Source organism: Rhinoderma darwinii, chromosome 11, assembly GCF_050947455.1.
Source record: "Rhinoderma darwinii isolate aRhiDar2 chromosome 11, aRhiDar2.hap1, whole genome shotgun sequence".
NCBI classification, from domain to species: domain Eukaryota; kingdom Metazoa; phylum Chordata; class Amphibia; order Anura; family Rhinodermatidae; genus Rhinoderma; species Rhinoderma darwinii.
In genome coordinates, this window is record NC_134697.1 from 35,744,458 (window position 1) to 35,771,449 (window position 26,992).

Consider the following 26,992-nt stretch of genomic DNA (forward strand, 5'->3'; position numbering starts at 1 on the left):
GTTATCCCGATCTACCGTTACAGATAACCGATAAACCGCTCCGCATCACTCACCATCCTCTCCACGACTCTCCAGGTTACCAGGGGCAACTACGTCACCCAAGCCGCTGGTTACGCGTAACGCCGCTGGGCGTGTCACGCTCTGTACGCTGGTTGCCTAAACACACGTTCTTACCACGCCCACTATGCGCCCATAAACCAGACCGTATGCGAGTAGTGGATCTGTTGCACGCATGCGTGAAGAATATCTTCACTCGTTGCCGAATGAGTACAGTAAAAGTGGGCAGTGCCCAGTGCTGTCATATTATTGGTTGATGGCGCATATCCTGTCTACTGATTGGCTATGACGCGTCAAGTAGCTAGCGTGGACGGAAGGGCTGAGTAAATGGATAGTAGCGCATGCTTGTATAGAGAAGGAGCTGGCAGTGTTGGAGCAGTGGTGCAGGTATTGTAAATACAAATTAGTGAGCTGAACGTTTATATACGCTGGAATCATGCATACATAATAACAGCAATAGGGTAAGGGTGTAAAGTAAAGTCCAAACATATTTTTGACAATAGATATTCAATATAAACATTTCTTTCTGGACAGGTGGGTTTATTTGTATCTCTTTTTTCCTATTCTCTTTGTATCAAGTTTTTGTTGCATAGAATATAATTTAGCACATACTGGATAGAAGGACCTATTACTGATGTCTGATAAATTGCACTTTTTTTTGTACTTTTGTCCTGGGCTTCCTAGAAAATGCACAGTGAATTCCAGTGTTATTCATTCGATCTCTACCGTGTTTGTGTGTGTGTGTGTGTGTGTGTGTGTGTGTGTGTGTGTGTGTGTGTGTGTGTGTGTGTGTGTGTGTGTGTGTGTGTATATATATCTAAACAAAGTACTTGCAGTACCCATAATATGCAATATTGGTCCAGGGCTCAGGAGGCTTTCTTGTTTATACCATATGGAGAAGATCTGTATAGATTCCTAATGTCAGTTGACAAGACCTATGTAAACAAATAATCCCTGCAGCCGCTACATTTGAGATCACTAATCGGGACAATATTTAATATGGTACATATTACAAAGTGTGAACACTAAGGTATATTTACACGCGGCAGATTTGTTGCAGAAGTTTCTGCCACTGACATTTCAAAGGGGTCGTTTCTGCCACAAGACATGGGTTTCTGTAGTTCTATTCAGATGAATGGGACAGTCACAGAAATTTTAGCAATAAATTTGCTGCACATCAATATGCCCATACTGCTCACACTTTTTAATACATACCCTGTTAAAAACTGGCCGCCATTTGACAGCTGCGTGTGTCATCCTTGTCTGATGCGCGGCTGCGTGATTTTCGCGCAGCCGCCATCATAGAGATGAGGCTTGTCAACGCCCGTCACTGTCCAAGGTGCTGAAAGAGCTAACTCTTTCAGCACCCTCGACAGTGAATGCCGAACACAATATCGAAAAACCTGTTGAAAAAAAAGAAAAAGTTCGTACAGCAGATTTGTTGGAGAATTGTCTGCAACTGAAAACCTGTCCCGTACATGTGACTTTGGTTGTTCCTGCAGCACGTGCATGGATTTCTGCAAACCACATTCAGAATAATAGAACGGTCACAGAAATTTCTGCCACATGCTACTTATTCTCACAGATTTTTGTTTTCAGCGGTGCGGACAGAAATCTGCAAAGATTTTTTTCCGCTGCATGTGAACGGGGTTACAAACATTCAATTTACATACACTGAGTGCAGATTGTCGTCGTGTTTGACGCAGATTTTGGCCACGTCAAAATCCGGGTCAAATCCTGAACGTGTGAATCGGGGCCTAAAGTTGGCTGAAAGTAATATCTCAGGCAGCAGCTGCTGAAATTGTAGGATTTTATTTCCCCTGGACAGTGCACCTGCTAAGAGGTTTTTCGTGGCTAGTAGAGGAGAACGATAGGTATATTTGTACGTTGAACTCGCCTTTCCAGCTTTCACCTTTCTGAATTGTGTAGATGTAGAACAGGTTATTTCAGGCCATTACTTTTTGACAAGCCGTCTTCTCTACTTACATTCATTTATCTGGGTAATATTTGCCCGAAGGTCAATGTTACAGTGTTTCTTTCTTGTTTGCTTATTGTATATAAATAATTTAGCAAATGATGGTGCAGCTAGTCCCATGTCATGTACAAAACAAACATGATACAAAGGTCTTGTCTGGCCAACTGTCTATAACTCCAAATGAATTGAACCCTGTCATATCTGTACACTAGGCATGGATATAATTTCAGCATACAGAGATGTATATAAAGTTATAGGGCAGAGAGAAATAAAACAAGCGCTAGGTCCAGGTTACACTTTGTAATTTTTCTCATAGTAACTTTTGCTAATGTATTGCTATGGACTACATCGGTCAACAGTTGCAGTCCATAGGACAGTTGAAATTGGAGAACTAGAAGTAAACTAAGAAGTTTAGCTCCAGCTTTAAGGTGGTCATACACCATAGATAGCTGTTGGCTCAATTCTCATTCAGCCGACAGCTATTCCTCCCGAATCCCCCATACACATGCACGCTCGGCCGAGTAATAAGGGCAATAAGCCACTGCCAGATACCTGGCAGAAACATATCTCCTGTAGGAACAAAAGATCTGGCATGTTGAAATCCAACATCCCCGATTCTTCTTTCCCCTGGCATCTTTTTTTTTTTTTTTTATTGACCGGCCATCAATATAAAATGTACGGTCATGCTAGCATGTATGACATGAGACCGTTGAGGTCAGTGATTGGCTGCAGCGGTCACGTAGATGAATGGTACGTCATCACTGCAGGAAAAGTAAACAAAGACTGGCAGGGACCACCAGAGCATCGGCGCTGGATCGGTGGGGGATTTAACAGATGAGTAACCCTTATATATTTTATAACATTTACTGCAGTTAGTTTAATTTTGTCAAATTCTCAGACAACCCCTTCAAGCAGGACTGTTTTCAAAATGTTGGTCTATATCCGTTTAAAAAATCCTACAAAATGCACACCGAGCCAATTGTACATGTTTGTGGGGGATTTGCGAGAGATGGCTTCTGGACGAATGAATGTTCGTCTAACAGCTATCTAATGTGTATTGCTGGCTAAATCCTAGCTCTCAAATTATACTAAGGCCGTATTCACATGAACGTGTTAAACTTCCGTGTGACGGCCGATGAAACAACGGCCGTCACACGGACCTATATAGTTCAATGTTGCTGTTCACACGGCCGTTGTTTCAACGGACCGTGTGAAGGGTCCGTCGAGAAAATAGGAAATGTCCTATTTTTTCACGCTTCACGCATCCCTCCATAGACTCCAGTCTATGGGGGATGTGTGATATCGCGTCCCGCAGCGTAGAGTACGGATGCACCTCGGACGTGAAAAACTGCAGTTTTTCACGTCCGAGATGCGCAACGCTTGTGTAAATCCGGCCTAAAGGTGTTTGATAGAGTTGAGGTCAGGGTTCTCTGCAGGCCAGTCAAGTAAGGCTGGACTCACACGAGCATGTTCGGTCCGTAAAGGACGGAACGTATTTCGGCCGCAAGTCCCGGACCGAACACACTGCAGAGAGCCGGGCTCCTAGCATCATAGTTATGTACGACGCTAGGAGTCCCTGCCTCTCCGTGGAACTACTGTCCCGTACTGAAAACATGATTACAGTACGGGACAGCTGTCCTGCAGAGAGGCAGGGACTCCTAGCATCATACATAACTAAGTTGCTAGAAGCCCGGCTCCCTGCAGTGTGTTTGGTCCGGGACTTCCGGCCAAAATACGTTCCGTCCTTTACGGACCGAACATGCTCGTGTGAATGCAGCCTTATTCTTCACTACTTACTTCTCCAAATTAGACCGGCATTGTATGCTGTATAATACGATTTTTCTTCCTTAGAAGGCCATACAATAGAGATTTCGGATAACAAAAAGGCTGCTTTCAACCATTTTCTGCCAGCGCCTTTTCACCGAGCATCACAGACCAGGATTAAAGACAGATATCTGTGGAAAAGTTGATCTGCTGTGTTGAATTTTTTTGGTCGTTGTTGGGCGCAATCCTGTAAAGTCTTTCATCCCAAACATCACATCTGCCTCCCATCAATAGAATACCAGGCCACAGATCAAGACAGAGATTGATTATTGATTTTAACTTATGATTTTGTCGTCCAGAACGAGAACCTTGAACGACCAGTTATTCAGAAAACGGCGGTCTGAAATCCCTAATGTATGGCCAGCTTTAAGGACCCAAATGATGAAACAGCCCCGCACCAGTATTTCTTCTACAACCAGCATTACAACTGAAAATGGGCATCCAATAATCCAGTCCAAGATGGTGTGCTTTAGATTACTACTGCCAATGTTTGGCATTGCACATGATGATCTCAGTCTTTAATTCTTGATTTTATGCTCCTGTTAGCAATGGATGAGGATGAAATGAATGACATGAATTTTACCAAACAGTCTTCTATACATATTTATCTAATTCCATAATAATTCCTTATTCTTTTTTAGTTATACTAGGTTTACAAATATGGAAGTCGATGTTTCCAAGTTTAATATTGATGCCCCAAGATGGGACCAGGGTACGTTCATGGGCAGACTGAAGCATTTCTTCAACATTACAGACCCCAGGACAGTGATTGTATCAGAGCAAGAGCTGGACAGAGCAAAAATGCTTGTTGAAGCATGCAGGTAATTTCAAAGGCTCACATACTATAGGCCTTTTTTATTTTTGAGGTTATAGACTTATTGTGTGTCACATTGTGCGAGTCCTACTCTGTGCCATCTGTAGCTTTCCCTTGTTTATGGAGTCACGTATGTGGCCTCCTTTCCTAGAGGAAAAAAAATGCTGTAACGTATTGATTTTCTTTCTAACTTCAACAAAAATTGTTCGAGCAGCTGGTAGATGTTCTTATAGTTGGCGTAACTTTGCCAATTTCTCTAGCATTCTTATGCCATTTTATGGATTGTGATATTGCAAAGACACTGTGACATAGGTGTCAAACTACATTAACAGCTTATAGCGATGTATCACTTTATTTGTTTTAATTTTTTTGGAATATTTTTATGTTTTTTACAACCCTTTGATTATGGCATATGTCGCGGTCAGGCCTCTGGACAAGAGCATGGACCCACTGTGACTATTCGATTCAGCTTAGGGCTAAAATGATAGTAGAGTCTAAAGAATTTAGTAGTCTTCACCTTAAAAAGCCCCTCACAAGGGTATGGACATTGTACAGAGAATACAGCGGTTGCATTACTGGAGTAGTTTCCCATAGCAACCGCTGGCGGCTTGCAGATGGTATCTCTGAAGTGGGTACCATAACTGATAAACAAAAGCATGGGCTTACAAATCTGAGATCAGGACTGGCAGAGTTCATTCAACACGATAGTCCGATACAGGTCAGGGCAGGCAGCGATGGACAGGAACCAAGAATCCTAGTTTCTCCGGCAAGGAGTGACAATTCCGAGCAGGTTTAAATAATTGATCAGCCACAGGCTGAGCACCAACAGCTGAAATGTGCTTGTCCCTTTAAGATGTTGCGTGCTGCTATGGAGATCCCTTTGGGGACCCCAGCGATCAGAAATTTGGATAAATTCTGATTTTGTTAATACCCCTTTAAAATTTTCTTTATCGTTCATTTTTGTATGCCCTACTTCGTCCATATTTAATCTTTCCCTAAATGTATCTGCCACATACAAGTCTGTGGTATAGAGACAGAGAATCATGTAAAACTAAAATAGACACATATTATATATTGGAGTGTTACATGCTAGAAATGAACCCCTGTACACGTATTTGGTATCATTGTATTAGGGAAAACTTTTGCCAGGATATGTTTAATAAAATTAACCCAAACACATAAGAGTGAAAAGGGAGAAAACATGGAAAATAATATTTTTCTTATTTGTTCATGATGCTGAAAATACATAAAATATGATGGTTCCGTTTGGCTACCAAATGAAATGTATTGCTTGTATGTATAGGAAAGACAATGGGGTACAGTAAAAAAATAATAAAATGACTCCCAATTACAAAAGGGTTACATCTGTACAAGTGTTAGGCCCCATTCACACGTCCGTGCAGTACTTACGGTCAGTAAATACTTCACGGATAGGCAGTGGAGTGTGCTCACAGTAATAAGTATAGTCGCACGGTCCGTAAATGCGAAAAATAGGATATGTCCTATTTTTTGCGTCTCATTTCTACGGCCCGGACACACCCGTAAATATACGAGAAGGTGTCCGTGGCCGATAGAAATTAATGTGTCAGTTTTCAATAATAAATACTACGGACGTGTGCATGGGGCCTTACTATGTAAAAAAAATAAATATGTTTTAAGGTGAAGCGTCTTAAAACAGATTTCTCTTTAAATTGCTTGAAAACAAATGAAACCGTTTTGTAAATGGAAAAAGTGTGGGAGCGACTCGTATGAAATGAATTTTTTCCTCACTTTTAAGAGTTAATGAAACGCAGGTAGAGCGTTGCCAGGCAACAGGGACAGCTGGGTATCAAAACATCTCTAGTGCTCGGGATAGATCAATAAACCTGTCAGATTTTAATGATCAGCTTTTCTGTGAAATCCATTAAAGAGGCGCTGTCACTTAGAAATTCACTTTTCAGCTAATTAAAATCACGTAACAAACCCCTTTATCAAACATAACAATATTAACGGAGAATATTTAAAGTCTATTACTATGCTAGAGGAAAATACTGATCCAAGCTTTAAGGCCTAGTTCAATCAGAGTATTTTGCAGGTAGAAAAATTGGACCTCAAAATTCCTTCAGGACCCGCCTGCACTTTCTTGCCGCGTTTTTTGACTGCGTTTTTCACCCATGACTATTAAGCACCACTGGTAAAAAACGCTGCGAAAAACACTTTTTCTGCCTCCCTTTAATTTGAATGGGGGGGTCAGAGATGGAACTGCAGCAAGAAAGGACATGCCGCTTTTTTTTTCCTGCGAGTGGCTAAAAGCCGCCCAGCCAAAAAACGCCTCTGCCTTCCATTGAAATCAATGGGAGGCAGTTTCGGACGTTTTCTTTGGTGCTGATACCGACGCGGTTTCCACATTAAAATCGGCACCAAAAAACGCAGTGTGAACAGGGCCTAACCGTAATCAACTATCGGGGAGTTGTAATATGGTCGTCACTATGGACAACCGCGCTGGTTTTATTTGTACAGTACCAGTACAGGACTGGAGGACATTCGACTCTAAGTCTTACTTGTCATCACCCCTGGATTGTCCAGGAGTCTCCCGAAAAAAAAGGGGAGCCTTCTCATAATGTAATTATGTTGTATAGTACTATTCATGTGGGCTTTGTTGCTGTTTGACTGGCACTATAATCACAAGGGGCACTCTGGCAGTGTATATAAGCTGTTGTTATGGAGGGATGGTGTCTTTTTGGACACATGGCTGGAGTACAGGTGCTGCATCTGGGGGTCTCCTTAAAAACATTTAATAATTGTGGTATTGTAATACATGACAACGGGTTCCATAGGCCTATCTAAATTTAGTCAGTAGGAAAAAATAGCAGGCTTGAAAAAGTGGCTCCTAAAAACGTCTTTCTTAGGGCTCATTCAGACGAGCGTAAAACTCGTCCGTGTGCTGCAAATCTCCCACAGCACACGGACCTATTGATTTTAATGGGGCTATTCACACTTGCGTGAATTTTTACGCAGTGCGAGTCCGTTACATGAAACTCACTGCTTGTCCTATATTGGTACGTTTTCACGCACCTACTCGCCCATTGAAGTCAATGGGTGCGTGAAAACCACGCACCACACACGGATGCACATCGGTGTGCTTTGTGTGATTTGCGCATCAATTCCATTGAAAAGTGCTTTGTGAGTGCATGAAAAACACATGCCACCCGCAAAGCACACTGATGCAATGACGCAACACACACAAACAGATTTATGCGTGTTATTCATGGGCATAAATCTGTCACGTTCGTGTGAATGTAGCCTTAGGCCTGAATCACCCTAGGCATCATTCCAAAGCCCCCTCCACTTCACTCCTTCCATTTTGTTTTTAAAGTGTAAGGCTAGATTCACGCGAGCATATTACGTCCGTAATGGACGGAACGTATTTCGGCCGCAAGTCCCGGACCGAACACACTGCAGGGAGCCGGGCTCCTAGCATCATAGTTATGTACGATGCTAGGAGTCCCTGCCTCGCTGCGGGACAACTGTCCCGTACTGTAATCATGTTTGCAGTACGGGACAGTAGTTCCATGGAGAGGCCGGGACTCCTAGCGTCGTACATAACTATGATGCTAGGAGCCCGGCTCCCTGCAGTGTGTTCGGTCCGGGACTTGCGGCCGAAATACGTTCCGTCCTTTACGGACGTAAAATGCTTGTGTGAATCCAGCCTTAGTAAACGTTCAACAAACTTCTCGCATGTCCTAGTGACATGTCAGAAGTTTTGATTGGTGCGGGTCCGAGCACTGAGACCCCCACCAATCGCTAAAACGAACCGGCAGAAGCACTTGTGTGAGCGCTGAACCGCTTTGTTTCTGTGCGGCTTTTTCCGGAAAGCCAATGTAGCAGTGTACGGGCTCATAGACTTTCTATTGAGTCCGTACATCGATTTCCGGAAAAAGCTGAACAGAAACCAAACGGCTCAGTGCTCACACAAGCGCTATTGCCACTTTGTTTTAGCGATTGGTGGGGGTCTCCGTGCTCGGACCCCCATCATTCAAAACTTCTGACATGTCACTATGACATGTCAGAAGTTTGTTGAAGGTTTAGTTACCCTTTAAGACTCATTTTCTTCGAATCCATTGTTATGCTGCATCATATTTGTAGAGTTTGCATTTTCAGTAATGCTTCACACTGAGGAGATCTGGACCTGTCCTATTCTTCTGGTGGCAATGCCCTTTGTATAAATACCATCTAGAAAAAGTTCTCTTCTACTCCTCCCTAGCTTTTTATCATTGGCTGGGACAGAAGAATTTATACATATATGCCCAATATAGTATATTAACTAGCGGGGCCCTAGCAGCTTCACATTTACAAAACAAATGGGCCCCATATTTGGACACCATAGTTTGGGTCCTTCACTGAAGTACCGCCTGTATAGCGGTCGTGCTGCAGTAATGCAGCTCTGCTCCTATTAAAGTGAATAGGAGCATAATTGCAGTTCTGCAGCATGGCCACTAATGCAGTGTACTAAGCCATCTACAGTGCATAACATCTGGAGGCAGCCGGAGCAGCTGATCGGTGCGGGGTCCAGGTGTCGGACCCCCACCGATCATATACTGATCTATCCTGTGGAAAGGTCATCAGTATGAAAAAATATTCCATCCCCCGACAACACCTTTTTAATATTAATGAATTATAACGTTCAATGCTTTCCTTAGCCCAGATTAGACTTTGTGTTCTGTGTTCAGAGCAGGTGTCACTCCACCCGGCACCAGTGTACAACAACTCCACTTTGCCAAGAAGCTGTACGACTCTGCCTTCCACCCTGACACTGGGGAGAAGATGAACCTAATCGGAAGAATGTCTTTCCAGGTGCCAGGAGGGATGGCGATCACCGGATGCATGCTACAATTTTACAGGTACAGTCATCTTATGGATTCACTTTTCCACCTTGACCACCCAGCTGCGTTCAACATTAATGTTGTGCAGGGACGGACATAGGCAGTAGGGGGCCCAGTTAAGGAATAATTTTGGGACCCTTGCACTCCAACTGCTATGAAATGAGAGTGAAGGATATCTCAATAGAATTCCTTACTGGTGTGCCAATCTACCTAGTAATTGTGAGCCATGGGAACCAGTAGTAAAGCCTCTTGCAATCACTCTAGTTGGTTTAGGAAGCATAATTACTGTCATTTTAAGGTGGGAAATGGGCCCTATTACCTAAAGGACTTTTGTGCAGCTGCCCAGGTTGCACATGAGATTTGTCCTTCCCTATTGTGGATGCCTGTAACAATGAGCTTATCAATAAGTTTGGGTAACTCAAAACTTTAAAACTAAAGATAAACTTTACATGTCTGCCATACCTTAGCAAAGTGTCTAGTTTAAAACATAATGTTATTAAGAAAGTTGTGCTCAGCTGTAATACAAGACACAGCCTGTGAACAAGAGTGGTGCTGTTTCTGGAAGAAAGCTGCAATGTTTTTATCTTTTGTAACTTCTTTAATTAATGTTACTAATAATTTTCATCTAATATTTTTCCTAGAAGGCTCCGGTCTAATATTGTTAGTTCGTAACTCCATACCTTACCCCAACGTACTGGTGGCTACTAACATTTAACTATTTAGCTGCTGTGACCATTTTGACATACACAAACAAAACCTAAATAATACAGTTTAAAATATCATATTATACCTCCATACGCACAATATTTATAAAGAGACACCTTACACATTGTAAAAATGGCACCTCTCACTACACTCATGGACGCCTTCATGCAATTTTGCAGCTAAGTGTAACGTTGTGTAAAAAATGCATAAAACCAGTGGTGATCTTTCTTCCTGCTCTCACTTGCAGCTTCCCCCCTCCCACCTCTCGATTATAGAGACCCAAAATGTTTCTGCTCCCCGACTTCAAGATTGCTGCCCCCATAATATTGCATCTAGCTACGATTTTTGGCTTTAATATTATGCCAAGATCTAAGCTTTAGCCCTTATATTCTATTCACGGCAGACATGTCCTTGGCAGTGAAACGGTTAAAGAACAAGTTCCTGAAGAAAAGCTGCATATTATGGGTCAATGACTTATTGATCTTAAACTCCCAAGACATGACGAGCAAACGTTCTACTAGTTTGAGCGGAGGGGATTCAAAGCAGTACCTGTTTTTATATAAATAAAAATGAATTACATTTCTGCAGCTGTCGAATATATATATTTATATAGTTACAATTTAAAAAAAAAACGTTTGACATGTCAGAAGTTTGATCGGTGGGGGTCTGAGCACTGGTACCCCCACCGATTGCTAAAATAAAGCTGCAGAAGCGATGGGAAAGCCAGTCCGAAACGTAGCGCCACAGTGCTCACTTGAGGCGTTTCGGTCGCTTAGTTTTAGCGATTGGCGGGGGTCTTAGTGCTCAGAACCCCCATCGATCAAAACTTCTGATATGTCACTATGACATGTCAAAAGTTTTTTAAAAATGTAATTACCCTTTAACTACAAAATATATACTCGACAGCTGCAGAAATAGCATTCATTTTTATTTATATAAAAACAGGTACCACTTTGAATCCCAAAACGGAAAACTGGCGAACAAAGATTTAGCGAATGGTAATTCTAACGGAACCGTTGCTTCCCGTTTAATCTTTCAATCCTCTCTTCCTCTGACAGACGAGAGATAAACGTATACTAACGGTAGTGTGAACGAAGCCTAAACTGTCTGTACCCCAGACTGAAGCGTTTTACCTTCTGTGATACATTGTAGCAAACTATCAAGACTAGTGCGATATTTGTGCTGCTTATGTATTTGGCCTACAGAGAAGTATCTAAACTCGATACAACTGTATCAAACCCTCAGCTGTGAAAATTTATTTATAGAAGACTGGACAACACCTTTAAACTTATACTTTTTAAAGTAAATCTGTACAAGAGGTAAGGCTTTGAAGATAGTGGACCCCTGCCTTATGGAAAACATTGCAATGCTTTATTAAAAGATATAGCCCTTGGATTAATATTACAATGTTCTTTCTGGGAGCGCTCACCAGAGTCATTAGGACTCTCTATTGGGCCATTTCCTGTAAATCACCCGTCTCCATGTTCTGAAGAATTTATCTGGTTAACTTTATCCTGACATGTTATTTACGTGCTGTTTAATGTACTGTGTTTATACTGCGCTTTGTTTATGCTGTGTTCTATACAAAAAAAAAATGAAGTGTCTGGTTTGACCATCGTAAATATTTTTGCTTTCTTAACTGTAGCGCCTCCGCAAGTAAGACCCAGAGATTTCGAGAATGAATTTGTAAAATTATAGATCAGAGAAATGTTGCAGGGGTCAACTATTCATTCTAATTTTTTAATATAATTTGGGCGGAATAGTAAAAGTCGGCAGTGTTTTGTATCAGTATTTGTAAGTCAAACCCAGTAGTTGAACCTAAAAGGTAGAAAGTATAATGGATAGATTTATACCTCTTCCTACTTTTGGACCTTCTCTTAGTTTTGGCTTACAAATACTTATATTGTTAGAGGTACACGTTAACATTTGTAATTAATGGCTGAAGAGGTAATAATGCATCTTTTACTAGTAACCTCCGTTCTCCTCCGATATCCCATCAGTCTACACTACTAACTAGAAGAAATCAGGTGGATTGCATGGTTTTTTTTTCTCTATAGGGAGATGGAGATAAGTGGAATCAGATGTGTCTGGCAGCTACTTATCTCCGGTTTGCCCAAATAATATACTCAAATTATATGATACAGCTACTACATAAATTGTCTTTCTAGGAATTCTCTTTTTATAATAACCTCTGAATCCCTCCCTTTAGTAGCATCGGCGCACTGATAATACACGTCTCCTGATTCATTCACGCAGCTACAACGAGAAACATTATTTTTTTCCTACATGTGTATGAACAGGAAACGTCCACAGCTAAAGAGCGGGTTTCAGTAATAAGTAAATATTAAGGAACCGTTTATGCGATTACCTGATATATTCCTGTTAGTTCACCAAAAGTGAACCTACCCTTTATCTGCTATATTATGTGAGTCCTCAATGTATGCCCAGCTGGTACTCAGATGTCTGCCCACCAATGCCTTCTCACGGGTCGGTTAATCATTGCCCATATTGTCTGGTAGAGATGTGACTAATGTGCTTCAGTTGAATTTAACAAAAATGTGTAATGTTTTAACCTAATACTGTTGACACTCTGGTTTCTGTATGGATCTTTGGTTAATAATACATCAGAGAGCACCTATGTTTTATGTGGTCTGCAGTATCCATTTATCCCTGTTATAGCTGAAATGCACTTACATCGAAATTTTGCATTCAGAATTCAGATTTTCCTTTGAATAAATGTTTGCATAATCCTGCTGAATATTTATTTCATGTTGCTTATACAACACCAACATATTTCTCAGCACTGTACATTCACACTAGTCCCTGTCCCCAATGGGGCAGTTTTTGGGGTATCGGAGGAAATCAGCGTGCGCAGAGAAAACCTATGCAAAGACGGAGAGAACGTGCAACTCCATGCGGATGTCGTTCTTGTTGGGATTTGAATCCAGGACCCCAGTGCTGCAAGGGACAGTGCTAGCCTATGGGGACTTGGCTATAGCAGTCAGGACTCTAGAGTGGAGTTCACTGAGAGGGACATCTACTCAGAAATTATGTGTTCCTTATGGTTCTGTAATATTCCTTTAATGTTACAAAAATATTAGATGATTGCCTTCTATAGACCGTAGTGTAAAACTCTGTATATTATTGGAAAATACAGTCCTTAACATTGAAATTGCAGCCACAAGATGGAAAAGTTTTGGAATTGTGTAAATCTCGGGATCGATAGACATATTAATGATATGCAAATGATAAGAAAAAATGGAAGCAAAATATTTCAAACGTCTCGATTTATTCAGTATAGAGTATAAGCGCACTTCCATGCCTTGGCAGCTATCAATGGTTGTCTGAGGAATGTTATACCACGCTGAATGCACTTGGGCACGCAAATTATCAAGATTGCCTGCTGGCAGCTCCCTTTGCAATTGCCGACCAATGACATCCCAAATGTGCTCGATGGTAGACCAGTCCGGAGACGCTGCAGGCCATTGTAGCACGTATAGGCCAGGCTGGCTGCTCACAGTAGCACGAGCAACATGCGGCCTGGCGTTGTCCTGTTGAAAAATTGTCTTCTGGGACATTGTAGAAACAGACGTACCACTGGTTCCACGACCAAATCAATGTAACGCCGAGCTGTTAGTGTACCTGAAATGAAGATTAGAGGGGTCCTCCATTCCAGCCTCCATTGCCATCTTGCTGTGCCTTTGGGAGCAGTGATGTGTGGTCAATGGAACACCTGTAGCTAGATGTCTGGCTCGTAGCCCAATATCGTGCAAACGCCTTCTGATAGTTTGTGCCGACACTGGTTGCAGGCCTAGGCTTGGGATGTGATGTCCAATTTCATTTGCAGTACTTTATATGGGAGTACGGGCCGAAAATGCGGATGGCTTTCTGCAGCCAGCCATGCCCATAATCGCGGACCGTGATTGCGGGCACGGCTGTGTGCATGATGCCTTGATGACCTGTCATCTACGGATAAATGAACGATTACAGTTGGTAAATGCCAAACCCTATTACAATACTAATGTGGGCATCATAGCGTAACTTTGTGGGGCCATAATCTGCAGTTCTGCTGATTTTCACGTTTTTATTTTATCACCATCATCTTGGAAGAAGACACAACTCTACTCTGAGTGAGCCGCCTACCAGTTTTGTAACAACTGATTTATATTGACCTAATGATACTAATAACCTAATTTATCCCATCATTTATGTAATACGACGTTGGCAGCCCTGTACGTACCTTTTAAAAAATGTTGTAAAACAACCATTGTACATCTGTATTCATCTTATATAATATTTACTTCCATTTATTATTAAACAGGTTTCATCAATCTGTATGTTTTAGGCTCTGTTCACATTTGCGTGGGGGTTTCCGTTAATATCGGAAACCACAACACATCAGCCGAACGACGGACCCCATTGATTTACAAGGGTTCAATTGGGGGCTGTCATTTTGACTTGAAAAATAGTGCCGCATGCAGCATTATTTTTTGCATCAAATGTGACGGAATCTGTGAACATTGCCTTAGTTTAATCTGATAAAGTCATTAGTTGTATAGATCTTTATAACTCTTTTGTTGTACATTTAAACAGGACAGTTCCTGCAGTAGTGTTTTGGCAGTGGGTTAACCAGTCTTTTAATGCACTTGTAAACTACACCAACCGAAATGCGGCTTCTCCCATCACTCCGGGGTAAGTCCTCATCGATGTTACTTCGTATCTCTCTCACACAATGTTTTATGGGTTCTTCACTTCTTATTATTTACTACTCTGCTGCCTATGAATTCCCGTGTCTCTAAGTTTTGAAGGCGGATGTTCTGATATAAAAAAGGCACCTCCATAGTAAAGCTCAGGAAATGTTTTTGCTGATAACAATGTTGACTTGAAATAAATAAATAAATACAAAGAGCGGTCGTCTTATTAGGTACAAGTATGAAATGGTCAGGGAGTCTCTTCTGGAACATGCTCTCTACACAGGTAGCAGGACATTTAAGGGATTACCAAACCCAGTTTACACCCTGCTAATGAATTCTGATTTCATAGAATGGGATTCCCCATTTATGGCCCCCGTCTTTTACACATAGTGGAGAGGGGCCCTGGGTGACCCGGCACGTCCATGCCTTTACACAGACAGACAGTCTATTGATTGTCATGGGACCTTTGTAATGTTATCACTGGGGTAGGTTTAATTAAAATATAACTTTTACTTGTAAAATATAAAAAAAATGTGCATACATGCGCACAAAGTAGATATAGATCAACACATATGTTTCTTTCTCCCTGTTGCAGGAACAATCAATGGAATTATTTAGTCTCTCCCATATTGGTAAGTGGTGCAACCAATAGATGCAATTGTGCAAAGGAGTCCCTTAGATCTGTTCACAGGGTATATGGAAAAAAATGCTCCAAGATATACAATATCGATTTACATCAAAAGGCAGAAATTTTAATATTGCTTTTTCTTGGGTTGTACACCCCCCTACCCGTTCCGTGGTTCAGTGGGGGTCCATTACTTTCCATTATGAGTACTGGGAAACCTCTGTCCTTTTTAAAATACAATATTTTAAAAAAATAAAATATTTTATTTAAAAAAGGACAAAGAGGTTTCCCAGTCCCCATACTGGAAAGTAGAATGGACCCCTGCTGAACCACGGAACAGGTAGGGGGGTGTACAACCCAAGAAAAAAACAATATTACATTTTGGGTGACAAAGGAAAATTTCTGCCTTTTGATGTAAATCGATATTGTATATCTTGGGGCATTTTTTCCATACACCCTGTGAATAGATCTAAGGGACTCCTTTGCACAATTGCATCTATTGGTTGCACCACGTACCAATATGGGAGAGACTAAATAATTCCATTGATTGTTCGTGCAACAGGGAGAAAGAAACATATGTGCTTTTATTAAAAATTCTGCGTACCTGATGGGTTCAGTGTCAGCGGGTCTTGCCTGTCTCTGTCACACAGGAACGACCTGCAATCTATCACATCTAAGTTATGAACTCAGATGTGATGGATAACAGGTTGATCCTGCATGTCAGAGAGAAGCAGGACCCGCTTTCACTGAACCAGTCAGCGCCGCGGACCTGACGGGTATAGGATTCAGCGTACAATACAGCTGCTCTGTATAGAGAATACAAAGAAGCTGTATCTCAAAAAGTAAAAATAATTTTTAATAAAAACTAATTATAAAGTTGCACCAATCACACTGACAGGCATTTTTTTTTTACATAAAAATGTCAAATGTTTACATCGCCTTTTAACTCAAAATTAGTCATGCTCCTTTTTTTAACAATGAAAGAAAACAAGAGGAGTTGGTTTTCTTCGAAAGACAAGTTGTGAGGAAGGATGGACACCGCACCCAGCATTTCCCTGGGAAAATGTGTTACCCAATAGATAAATGTAGAACATAATGAAATGAAAACTATTAAATTGGATGTTCGCAATAAACGTAATGATTATTTTAGTATAACTCCATGTGATCACCGACAGTCATTCTTCCATCAGCCTCTCAAAATATTGTCCTGTAATTTTTCCAAAAAATGCAGCAGAAATCAGACCATAGATATGAGATACCTTATTAGACAGATCATTCAGCCAACTGTCCAGTTTGACATCTGGTCAATCATTCTAGGCCCACCATAATATTAAAAATAATGGTTGATGTTTTTGGTTTGTTTGTTTTTTAAAAAAACCTCACCTAATCTTCATTCCCCCTGGCTCCTGCCGTTCTCAGTGACGTCACCAACTTTGACCACCCTCTGCATTCACTTAGACTGTGCTGAGATCTAGGGCCTCATGCACACGACCGTAGCTATGTGCACGGCCGTGATTTTTTCCTATGAGCCTGGACCGCAGAACACGGCCGTAATAAGACAAGCCTGTTCTTTCTGCGGTCCAGGCTCTTGGGCCATGCACGGACTGTGGAAACCACAGTCGTGTGCATGGCCCCATAGGAATGAATGGGGCCGCAATTCTCCTGGATTTTCGGGGGAATTGTGGCCACAAAAGCACGTTCGTGTGCATGGGGCCAAACTAAAAGCATCAGCACACTCTCAAACTAACACTCCCATATTAATATTGGGGAGAAGCAGTAGTCTAAAAGAAATGGCAAAATCCATCTCTGAAAGCCACCAGCGCAATCCTACAGGAGAAAGGATGTCAAGGCTGAATATAGCTATTCAGCCCTAACATCATGTTCTGACTGGACAGTCCTTGTAACCCCTCCATTAACACAACTGTTTGACCCACTATAGAGTGAGGTATATAAGTGACTGTCAGATACCTCCAGCAGTCCCCATAGACATCAGTGTCGACACTTTTGACGGGATCTTCTGACAAAAATATGTCTACGGCCAATTCTCACGTACATTTTTTTTCACATCTTTGTTTCTTGTAAGATTTTGGCAAGCGTTAAATGTAGATTACGTGTTATATGAAAATGTGCTGTTTTACACTTGCAGCCAGATTGGAGTTGCCTACCTGACGGCCACTGGTACTGCTCTAGCCACTGCTGTTGGACTTAACCTGTATACTAAGGTATGGAAGTGCTTTCATGTTAAAGAAAACAATTATATTCTGTCCAATGCAAGTTCATGCTCACCATTGCCCTCTGCAAATTATCCACAATTCTATTTACCTTACCATTACTCTTAGGCCTGATTTACACGAGCGTGTGCGTTTTGCGCACGCAAAAAATGTGGCGTTTTGCATGCGCAAAAGGCACTTAACAGCTGCGTGTGTCATCAGTGTATGATGCGCGGCTGCAAGATTTTCGCGCAGCCGCCATCATTATGACACTCCGTTTGGATGTTTGTAAACAGAAAAGCACGTGGTGCTTTTCTGTTTACATTCAGAGTTTGACAGCTGTTGCGCGAATCACGCAGTTGGCACGGAAGTGCTTCCATGCGGCATGCGTGGTTTTCACGCACCCATTGACTTCAATGGGTGCGTGATGCGCGAACAGCGCACAAAGAAAGGGCATGTCGTGAGTTTTACGCAACGCACTCGCCCTGCGCAAAATTCACGCACTGTCTGCACTGCCCCATAGAATAATATAGGTGCGTACGACACGCGTGAAAAGCACGCGCGTATATTACGCTCGTGTAAATTATGCCTTAGGCTATGTTCACACAGCAAACCAAAAACGTCCGTAAATTTGGAACTGTTTTCAAGGGAAAAGAGCCCCTGATTTTCAGCTGTATTATAAGCAACTTGCTTTTTTTGTGGCGTTTTTTTACGGCTGTTTTTGGAGCTGTTTTTCTATTGAGTCAATGAAAAACGGCTCAAAAAACAGCTCAAGAAGTGGCATGCACTTCTTTTTTACGGGGGAATTTTTACATGCCGTTTCTACAAACGGCGTGTAAAAACGCCCCGTGGGAACGAAACACAGTTTTTCCCATTGAAATCAATGGGCAGATGTTTGGAGGCGTTCAGCCCCTGTGTTTTTCAGGGTGTTTAAGGCACGAAAAACGGCTGAAAATAGGCTGTGTGAACATACCCTTATATTTGCTCACAAGAACATACTTCGTAGACCTTGCAGCTGCTATGGGCTCCATGAAAAGGTGGCCACAGCTCAAGATGGTCATATCCTCTGTCCTTATTAGTAGTGTTTACCAAGACGGGCACCTCTCAAAAGGGGAAGGGGGTAATACCATCCTTCTTTCCTACGAGTTCAAGGTCTCCTATCCAGGGAAGAAGGGTGTGGTGGAATAAAACAGGATTTTGATTTAGCCCCCTGTAATCAATATACACTCCTGACTGTTTATCGTTGATTATTAACTTTTTGCCTATTATATAGATTTTGCATTCACTAAAATTTAACGGCACAACCTTTCTAAGTGATCTAGTAGAGTCCTTTTTAGGTAACTCATTAACAAGTTAAAATTAAACTTACATTAAGGTCTTACATTGAATGTTTAAACAAACCACCTATACTCAGGAATACATTTAGGGCTCATTCACATGGACGTGAATCTCGTGAAATAACGCACAGCATACAGCCCCATTGATTTTAATGGGGCCATTCACACATGCGTGAGTTTTCACGCAGCGAGTGTCCGTTGCGTGAAACTTACTGCATGTCCTATATTGGTGCGTTTTCACGCACCTAGCCGCCTATTGAAGTCAATGGGTGCGTGAAAACCACAGACCGCACCAGGATGTACATCTGGGTGCTGTCCGTGTTTTACACATCAATTACATTGGGAAAAAAAAAAGCGATTGCGACTTCGTGAAAAACACATGCCACTTGCAAAGCACACGGACAGATTTTTTTCGCATTTTTTACGCGCGGAAATCTGTCTCGTTCATGTGAATGTAGCCTTACAGTTACATACTGAAGATCGTTGCAGAAAAAAAAGTAACTTTTGGATGGCACAATAATTGCAAAAAAACAAACAAAACCCAGCTCTCTATAGGTGTATTATTCCTACCCATTTGCTGGTCATTCCTCGTTGTGTAGCAGGAGACTGTTTCTATACAGATCAACAAAATTGGCACTCTTCAAGGGCAACACAGTTGATGCCAGGGCTTCATGGGAACTTGGCAACACAATGGCATGTGAATTAGATGGTGGTGTAACTTTGTTTCTGTTTGAAATGTACTAAGGTTCTGTTCACACTTGTGGTTTTTTTCTGTCCAGTTTTCTTTGCTCTAAGCTGGGCAAAATAATACCGTTCTATCGAGTAAAAAAAAATAAAAATGGAAATCTGACAGACCTGTTAAGTCAATGGAAACCATCAGGGATTAATGATAATAATCTGTTCTGGCACTTTTTAAAAATGGAAGCTTTACCTCCAGTGGAAACAGAACTTTAGTTCTACTAAAAGCGCAGTTCAGTATCAAAGTTTGCAGTTTGCTGTCACAGTGGCATGCACAGCCAATCCGAGCCACAACCCATTCACAACAGGACACCTAATCTGACTAACAGATCTGGTAACAGCAACTTTTTGATGGTTTCTGGGAACCCTATTGGAGGTTTTTGCTTTCTACATAGCACAGACCACTATGTAGAAGCCGTAATAAACATATGCAACAAAGGTGCTAGATTTTACATTTCATGACTAGATCCAGTGGTAAGACTCTTTGGTTGACCATTGTTTTTCTAAGATATTGAAATAAACTCTTGTGATTTTAGAAAGCGCCGCCATTGATTGCTCGTTGGGTTCCTTTTGCTGCTGTTGCTGCGGCCAATTGTGTAAACATTCCTATGATGAGACAACAGTAAGTTCAACCCCAAACTATATCTACCTCCAATTGTTCACCCAATTAATATTCGTATACTCTGTTCACAGACTGCCACTTATTTTTCATTGTGTATCGCCTTAAAGAGATGTTCCCAATATAAACATTTATGGCATATCCACCGGATATGCTATAAATGTCTGATAAATGCGGGTCCTAGGTCTGGGACCCGTAGCTATCCCTAGGAGTCACTCAACCACCGTCCTGGTGAGGCGACCGTCACATCTAGGCTGAGAATGAATGGATAGGTGTGCGCTCTCCATTTATTCCTATGGGAGTTATAGAAATAGTTAAGCATGCGAAGCGTGACCCCCCATTTATGGCATATCCCGTTTAATATGCAATAAATGTGCAAGTTGGGAATACCCCTTTATGTATGGAGCCAGTTCTTGTCTAAAATGGATCATTTATAAGCTGGTAATAACAGAGAATGTTTTCTAACTTGTTCAATAACTTTATATAACCTGTTCAATATATATTTTTTGTATATACACTATATTTGTATATACACTATATTTTGTATATACACTAAATCAAGGAGATTTATAATTAAATGAATTTTCCCAACATGCCAAACTGAACTGGGGACACCTGTAGATAAAAAAAAATTAGGGGACAAGTACAAAATCATAGCGTAGCGAACGATCAGTTATGATCAATGAATTATGCCATAGTCTAAAATTATAATTTCACACGATTAATAGTCAAAAATCCTAAATTTTCAGCAGACATTGGTCAAGTGCGAGTCTTTTAGAATTATCGTTGGGCAGTTTTACACATCCATTTGTCTATGGTTTGTTTTGCATGACTTGTATTTGCATGAATTACCATCGATGAGTGAGACCATTGATAAAGACCAAGTCAATAACAATGCAGATATTCATCATCTTTCTATAAAAGATAGATATATTTTTGGGGAGAATATCTGTTTTATGAACTGATGTCATAACTTGTGTTTTTGCTTAGGGAAATTCTTAATGGTATTTCAGTCACGGATGAAAATGATAATAAGCTTGGACACTCAAGGGTAAGAACGTCCTGTTGAGACATTTCACTATACACCGATGATTGAGGAGCCAGGAAACAGACCTTCAAAAACAGCACCGCACTTGTTTATGGTCTGTCTGGTATTGCAGCTCAGCCACATTCACCCAAAATGTGACAGATCTGTACTAGGGAACCTGTAACCGGGACAAATTCTATTTAAAATAGGTCTTGCCGTTGCCCTGTCAATAGTGAATTACTGGGCATTATGTAAAGCATTAAATCCATCACCAAAGTGTAGAAAGCATGTCAAAAAGTAAAGTATATTATTTATTTTTTTCACTTTCCTGACTGAAACAAGGTGGGATTGCTGAATGCCCGAAGTGATCAGCCCTAAATTGCACCCCTGGCTTAGTACTTTGGAAGCTGCACTTAAGAATTTCCCATTACTACCAGCTAATGCCCAGTTTCCATAGTACAACGCGCCAATTCTTATGCTGCATGTTTATTTAACAACTCACGCTCCCAGCTAAAAAGTAAATAGAATAATTCTAGACTTTGCATATAAGACGTTAGGGCATCTTTAACTGCCTTATTTCTTATGTAAATTAGAAAGTAGAACCTTTTTTTTTTTATATGTTTGGTTACGCTCCTTGTCACTCCCTTAAATATGTAAGCCCCACCATCAAGACAAGAAGGAAAATAAAAGGCGAACACAGAAATACCCGCTCACACATTCACGCATGGATGTCTACTCGGTCTTTCCGTTAGGGACAAGTGTACACTACCACTATCAAAGTACCAATATAGCAAATTTTACCGCCATAGAGTGACCATATAGTGGTCTGATGCCAGTATCCTCACACTGCAGACTACACAAGATAATACAGTACTGATCAGAAACAGGTAGAATACATAACTATTAAATCCAGTGGCTCACAGGTGATGTCTTCTCTGATTGAAGTCGTTGTCTTCCTCCTCTTCTCCATCCAGCCAAGACCTCCATGACAACTTTTCCCAACAACTTCAAAGTTTGCTGCCCATACATTTTTGACCTCTCTCTTCTGCAGGCCATCCCCAACCTCTATAGCAACACAAACCCCCATTCCGTTGCCCTCCTAACACTGCCATCTTGCTGCTACCAGCAATACTGTGCCTGGTGCTACTTCACTAGTGCTACACCAGGTGCCGCCATTACTGTACCTGCAGTGCTCTTTCTAAAGTCTCCAAATACTATACCGCAAAAAGAATAGTGCCTGAGGATGCGGATACAGTTGAAAGCCAGTGTGTAACTAGACGGGACCTCTAAATAAATTCAGATCCCAGACCCCTAAATCAAATCAAGCCCTAAACCAAACCTCTGAATTCTCTAAAACCGCCCATGTGAGAGTGTGCAAAACAGTCAACAAAGCAGTGTCTGAAAACAGTGCTGTATTGCTTCACCCCCTATCCAAGCTTCTTTGAGCTAAAAGTATGCGTAGGAGTTAATATTTATATAGATTTTAACCACAGCCAGTTAAATTTTTCAGATTAAGAATACTAGTTGTGGTAGCAAATATATTTTTTGTATGTAGGCCTGCAGTGTAGCTGTGAGGCGTCTTTACTTGTCATATGTTCTACAGCAATAGAGAGTCTAGATGGGGAATACAGACTATCTAGAAGAACCTAAATTTCTACTGCAGTGCAGCCATACTGAAGTGCTGGTGTAAAGTATCTGCTGTGTTATTACAGTAATCCGCAGACAGAGGGCAGCACACACCTGCAAACTGTGCAAACGATTGTCGATGAATACAACGCTGATTCTGCCATATTCATGTCGCCAAACAAAAAACAAATCTTTCACATTAAAGTCATACCCTAATAGAAGAGGCGTAGTAATTCCAGTCTTGTTCTTATCGATTGTATTACCCGAACACAAAGGGGGGATTTTCACTGCCTTTTAATTATATCATTGCCAATGACATTTGGTGGATTTAAATTATAATATACCACTAAAGTCTATCAGCTATTTTGGTATAGATGAAGGATTGAAACGCCATTGAAAGAAAGCTAGGATGTACTTATTTAACCCCTCAACGACCCGGCGTAAAACCTTTAATGCCGTTTTATATGCAATTTATGTGCGGTGGCATCCTGAACATTTTTCTAATATAGTTTTATTTAAAAAAAATGTTAGTTTAGATCTGCAACTTTTATTTACTATACAAAGAAGCTGCATAACATAGTTGTAAGCCAAATCCATCAATGAGCTAGACTGACGGCTCGGCTGACAGCGACTCCTATGATCAACTTTGATTTAATCAGTATTCGGGTATGTTTATACGTAGCATAAAGACTGCGGATTTTCTGCAACGTATTTCATTGCAAAAAATCCGTAGCGCAATACAGTAGAAGCAGAGCGTAAATAATGCGCCGAAAACAAGCCCATAAATTGACCTGCGGTGCGTTTTTTTAAATTCGCTCCATGTCAATTTATGCTCCGGAATTGCAGCTTTTCCACATTGAATTCAATAGGAGGTAAAAACCGCAACAAATAGCAGATGATTTTTGCAACGGAAAAACTGCATTTTCGCCACAAGAATTGCAACTTAAAAGAAAAAAAAGCATGCTCATACTTACCCGTTCTTTTAGGGCACATTCAGACGTGGCAGATTGTTAAAGGATCTGCCAGGCACAGCTTCTGTGTCAATGCCCATAGGTAATCAGTCTGCACCTGCTTCTATGTCTGGGAGACTAACTCCATCTTCCACCACTCAGGAAGGCAGGCTTAGGAGTGGGAGAGCCTATCACAGCCTGGCCAGACGGAGCTAGCTCCCGCCCTCTGTCTATTTATACCTGCCTTTCCTGTTCCTCCTTGCTTGTGATTCTTCTCGTTTGGTTTCCTGGCCCTGCTGCAGCTTCTTGAACTATTTGACCCTGCTTCATATTGACCCTGGCTTACTGACTACTCTCCTGCTCTGCGTTTGGTACCTCGTACACTCCTGGTTTGACACGGCTTGTTCACTACTCTTGTTGCTCACGGTGTTGCCGTGGGCAACTGCCCCATTTCCCTTAGCTTCTGTGTACCCTTGTCTGTTTGTCTGTCGTGCACTTATTGAGCGTAGGGACCGTCGCCCAGTTGTACCCCGTCGCCTAGGGCGGGTCGTTGCAAGTAGGCAGGGACAGAGTGGCGGGTAGATTAGGGCTCACTTGTCTGTTTCCCTACCCCCAGCATTACAAATTGCTGTTGAATTCCGCTGCAGACAGTCCACAGTGGAATTCTGCAGCAGAAGTTTTTTACATTTCTTTCTATACATTTTTAGGAAACTTAGTTCAGACGTTGCAGAAAACAACTGTGCAGAAATTAGACTGCGGTGCAAATTTTTCCTCCGCAGCATGCTCATTACATTGCGAAGAAGAAGCGGAATTTCACTGCGGATTTCAGCCTTTGCAATGCAAATACTGAAATCTGTGGCAAGTCCGCTGTGATATCTGCAATGTCTGAATTACCTGTCAAATATGCAAATGTTGGTGCAGATTCATTGCGTAATTGCCCCGAATCTGCACCAACATTTGCAGCGGAAAAATTCCACCACGTCTGAACATGGCCTTATACTCCATCAAGGCTGGCCTCCTGGGCTGACATTCCACTTGACTGCTGCAGCGGTCACATGGGCTGTAGCATCATCCAGGAGGTTTGATTGCATAAGGAGCAAGTATAAGGTTTTGTGTTTTGTTTTTTTTTTACTGGTGTTTTCCGTAGCGGACATCCCGCCCAAAAAACTGCACCACGTTTTGTGGGACGAGATGTAGTTTTCATTAGTACCCTGGGGGCCTATGTTAGACCCCCAGCTGCCATGGCAACGTTTCGGGGGCCTGTTATTACATTAGCGGGCCGCCTATGGGTGACAAAGGGAGCCCCCTCCCTCTGTCAAACCACTTAACCCCTTAAACTTACTATAACAAACTCTGTATAAACTCACTGTTTCTACTATGCATGCATCAGGCAGAAAAATAGCAGAAAAGAGGATTTAGAACATCCGCAGTAGAAACCAAAGGACAAGGGCCATGGACTTGTGGGTCCCTCCCCTCTCTCCCGGGGCACGATGTCAAATGGATGAGAATTGACACATTACCAGTAGAGTATGTTGGGGGCACAGTAACAGGAGATATCGGAAATTCAGCAGAATTCAAATAAATGTGTATTAGTAATCTTTACAACTTTACAGCCTATGTTTAATTAAATCTATTTATAAGAAAGTGGTCAAACCCTTTAATCTGCTAGAGGAGGAGGAGACAGCTGCTTGTAACGGGTTAATAATCTAGATGAGAAGGACACTACTGCTTGTAAAGGGTTAATCTGAGTCTCTCACTACATACACACAGAACCAGCAGCCGCCACTGAGGAGAAAGTGGTACAAAAGATGTGACAGGATTTACCTTCCTTGTATTTATGGTGTTTTATAAGTGAGAGACTCCTCAGATTATCCAGTGACCACCTCTGCTCCATAATACACAGGCATTCATCTTACATTGCTGCTAATATAGTAACAATCAGCATGAAGAAAGATAGCAGCAGACAGAGGCGTAACTTCAATCTCCAGGGCCCTAATGCAAGGGCCCCCATTCACCATATATTATTTTTAATACTGGTGACTTCTTATGCGGCTGAGGGGACTTCGTGCCCTCTCAGGCTTCAGGGCGCAACTGCAACCTCTGCACCCCCTATATACCCTGGCAGCAGAGATCTTCGCTGCACACTCCGTCTCCTCCTCAGTGTAGACTCTCCTAGCTCAGAAGCATGAAGTCTCAATGCTTGCACTTCTCACTGCCTTATGTGGAGAGCCGACTTCAGATGAAGTGGTCTCCGCTTATAAAGGGCTTGCCTTTATCACTAAATTATAAATGTCTCCTATTACTGGAAGTGATAGGCCATCTTTAAGTTGCTTGCTTGGGGTGAAATTTTGATATAAAAAAACATTCCCAACTCTGTCCAACATATATGTAGACAAAAAAGGAATATGGCATTACACCTTAATTTATGTATATATTTAGTTCTGCAATATCTAAATTTTTACAACGAATTTGTGATTTTAGAAAGCTGCCTTGAAGGGGATTAGTCAGGTGGTAGTCTCCAGAATTGCAATGGCTGCTCCAGGGATGAGTAAGTATGATTATTGGCACATTATTGGAAGAGACAAAATTATATTACAAACTTTTAAGTCTACTGCAAAAAGATTATCAATCATCTTCTACTTATTGAATTCGGTCATTTCAGCCACACCCATTGTTAAAGGGAAGGTCCACTTTGCAAATAGTCATGTTTAAAAATCTATAGTTTTGGGTCTACTGCTCTTATGCAGACCTACTTGTCGTCATGGTAACAGACTGCGTAGTCTGATACTTTAGTCATACTTTCTTTCATCTGTCCTTTATGTCTTGTGAACGCTAGGTTAGAAGCTGACAGATGGAGGCCAATATGACTGCTGGATGACCGTACACATGGCTGTAGTTTATTACCATGTAGACACATAGGCCTACAAAG

At 41.6% G+C, this 26,992-nt stretch overlaps 2 protein-coding genes across 2 annotated transcripts in view; one reads left to right on the plus strand and one right to left on the minus strand.

Moving 5' to 3' along the window:
- ARL3 (ARF like GTPase 3) overlaps positions 1 to 231 on the minus strand; it is a 39,220-nt gene extending 38,989 nt beyond the window's left edge. The window contains exon 1 of the mRNA XM_075841073.1: positions 54 to 231. Within this exon, the coding sequence (XP_075697188.1) occupies positions 54 to 56 (3 nt within the window). The 5' untranslated portion in view covers positions 57 to 231. The remainder of the gene's footprint in view (positions 1 to 53) is intronic.
- A 27-nt stretch (positions 232 to 258) lies between these two features.
- Positions 259 to 26,992, plus strand: part of SFXN2 (sideroflexin 2) — a 31,734-nt gene continuing 5,000 nt past the window's right edge. The window contains exons 1-8 of the mRNA XM_075841071.1: positions 259 to 444; positions 4,498 to 4,677; positions 9,380 to 9,550; positions 14,831 to 14,929; positions 17,703 to 17,778; positions 20,378 to 20,463; positions 21,451 to 21,511; positions 26,545 to 26,611. Coding sequence (XP_075697186.1) covers positions 4,517 to 4,677; positions 9,380 to 9,550; positions 14,831 to 14,929; positions 17,703 to 17,778; positions 20,378 to 20,463; positions 21,451 to 21,511; positions 26,545 to 26,611 — 721 coding nt within the window. The 5' untranslated portion in view covers positions 259 to 444; positions 4,498 to 4,516. The remainder of the gene's footprint in view (positions 445 to 4,497; positions 4,678 to 9,379; positions 9,551 to 14,830; positions 14,930 to 17,702; positions 17,779 to 20,377; positions 20,464 to 21,450; positions 21,512 to 26,544; positions 26,612 to 26,992) is intronic.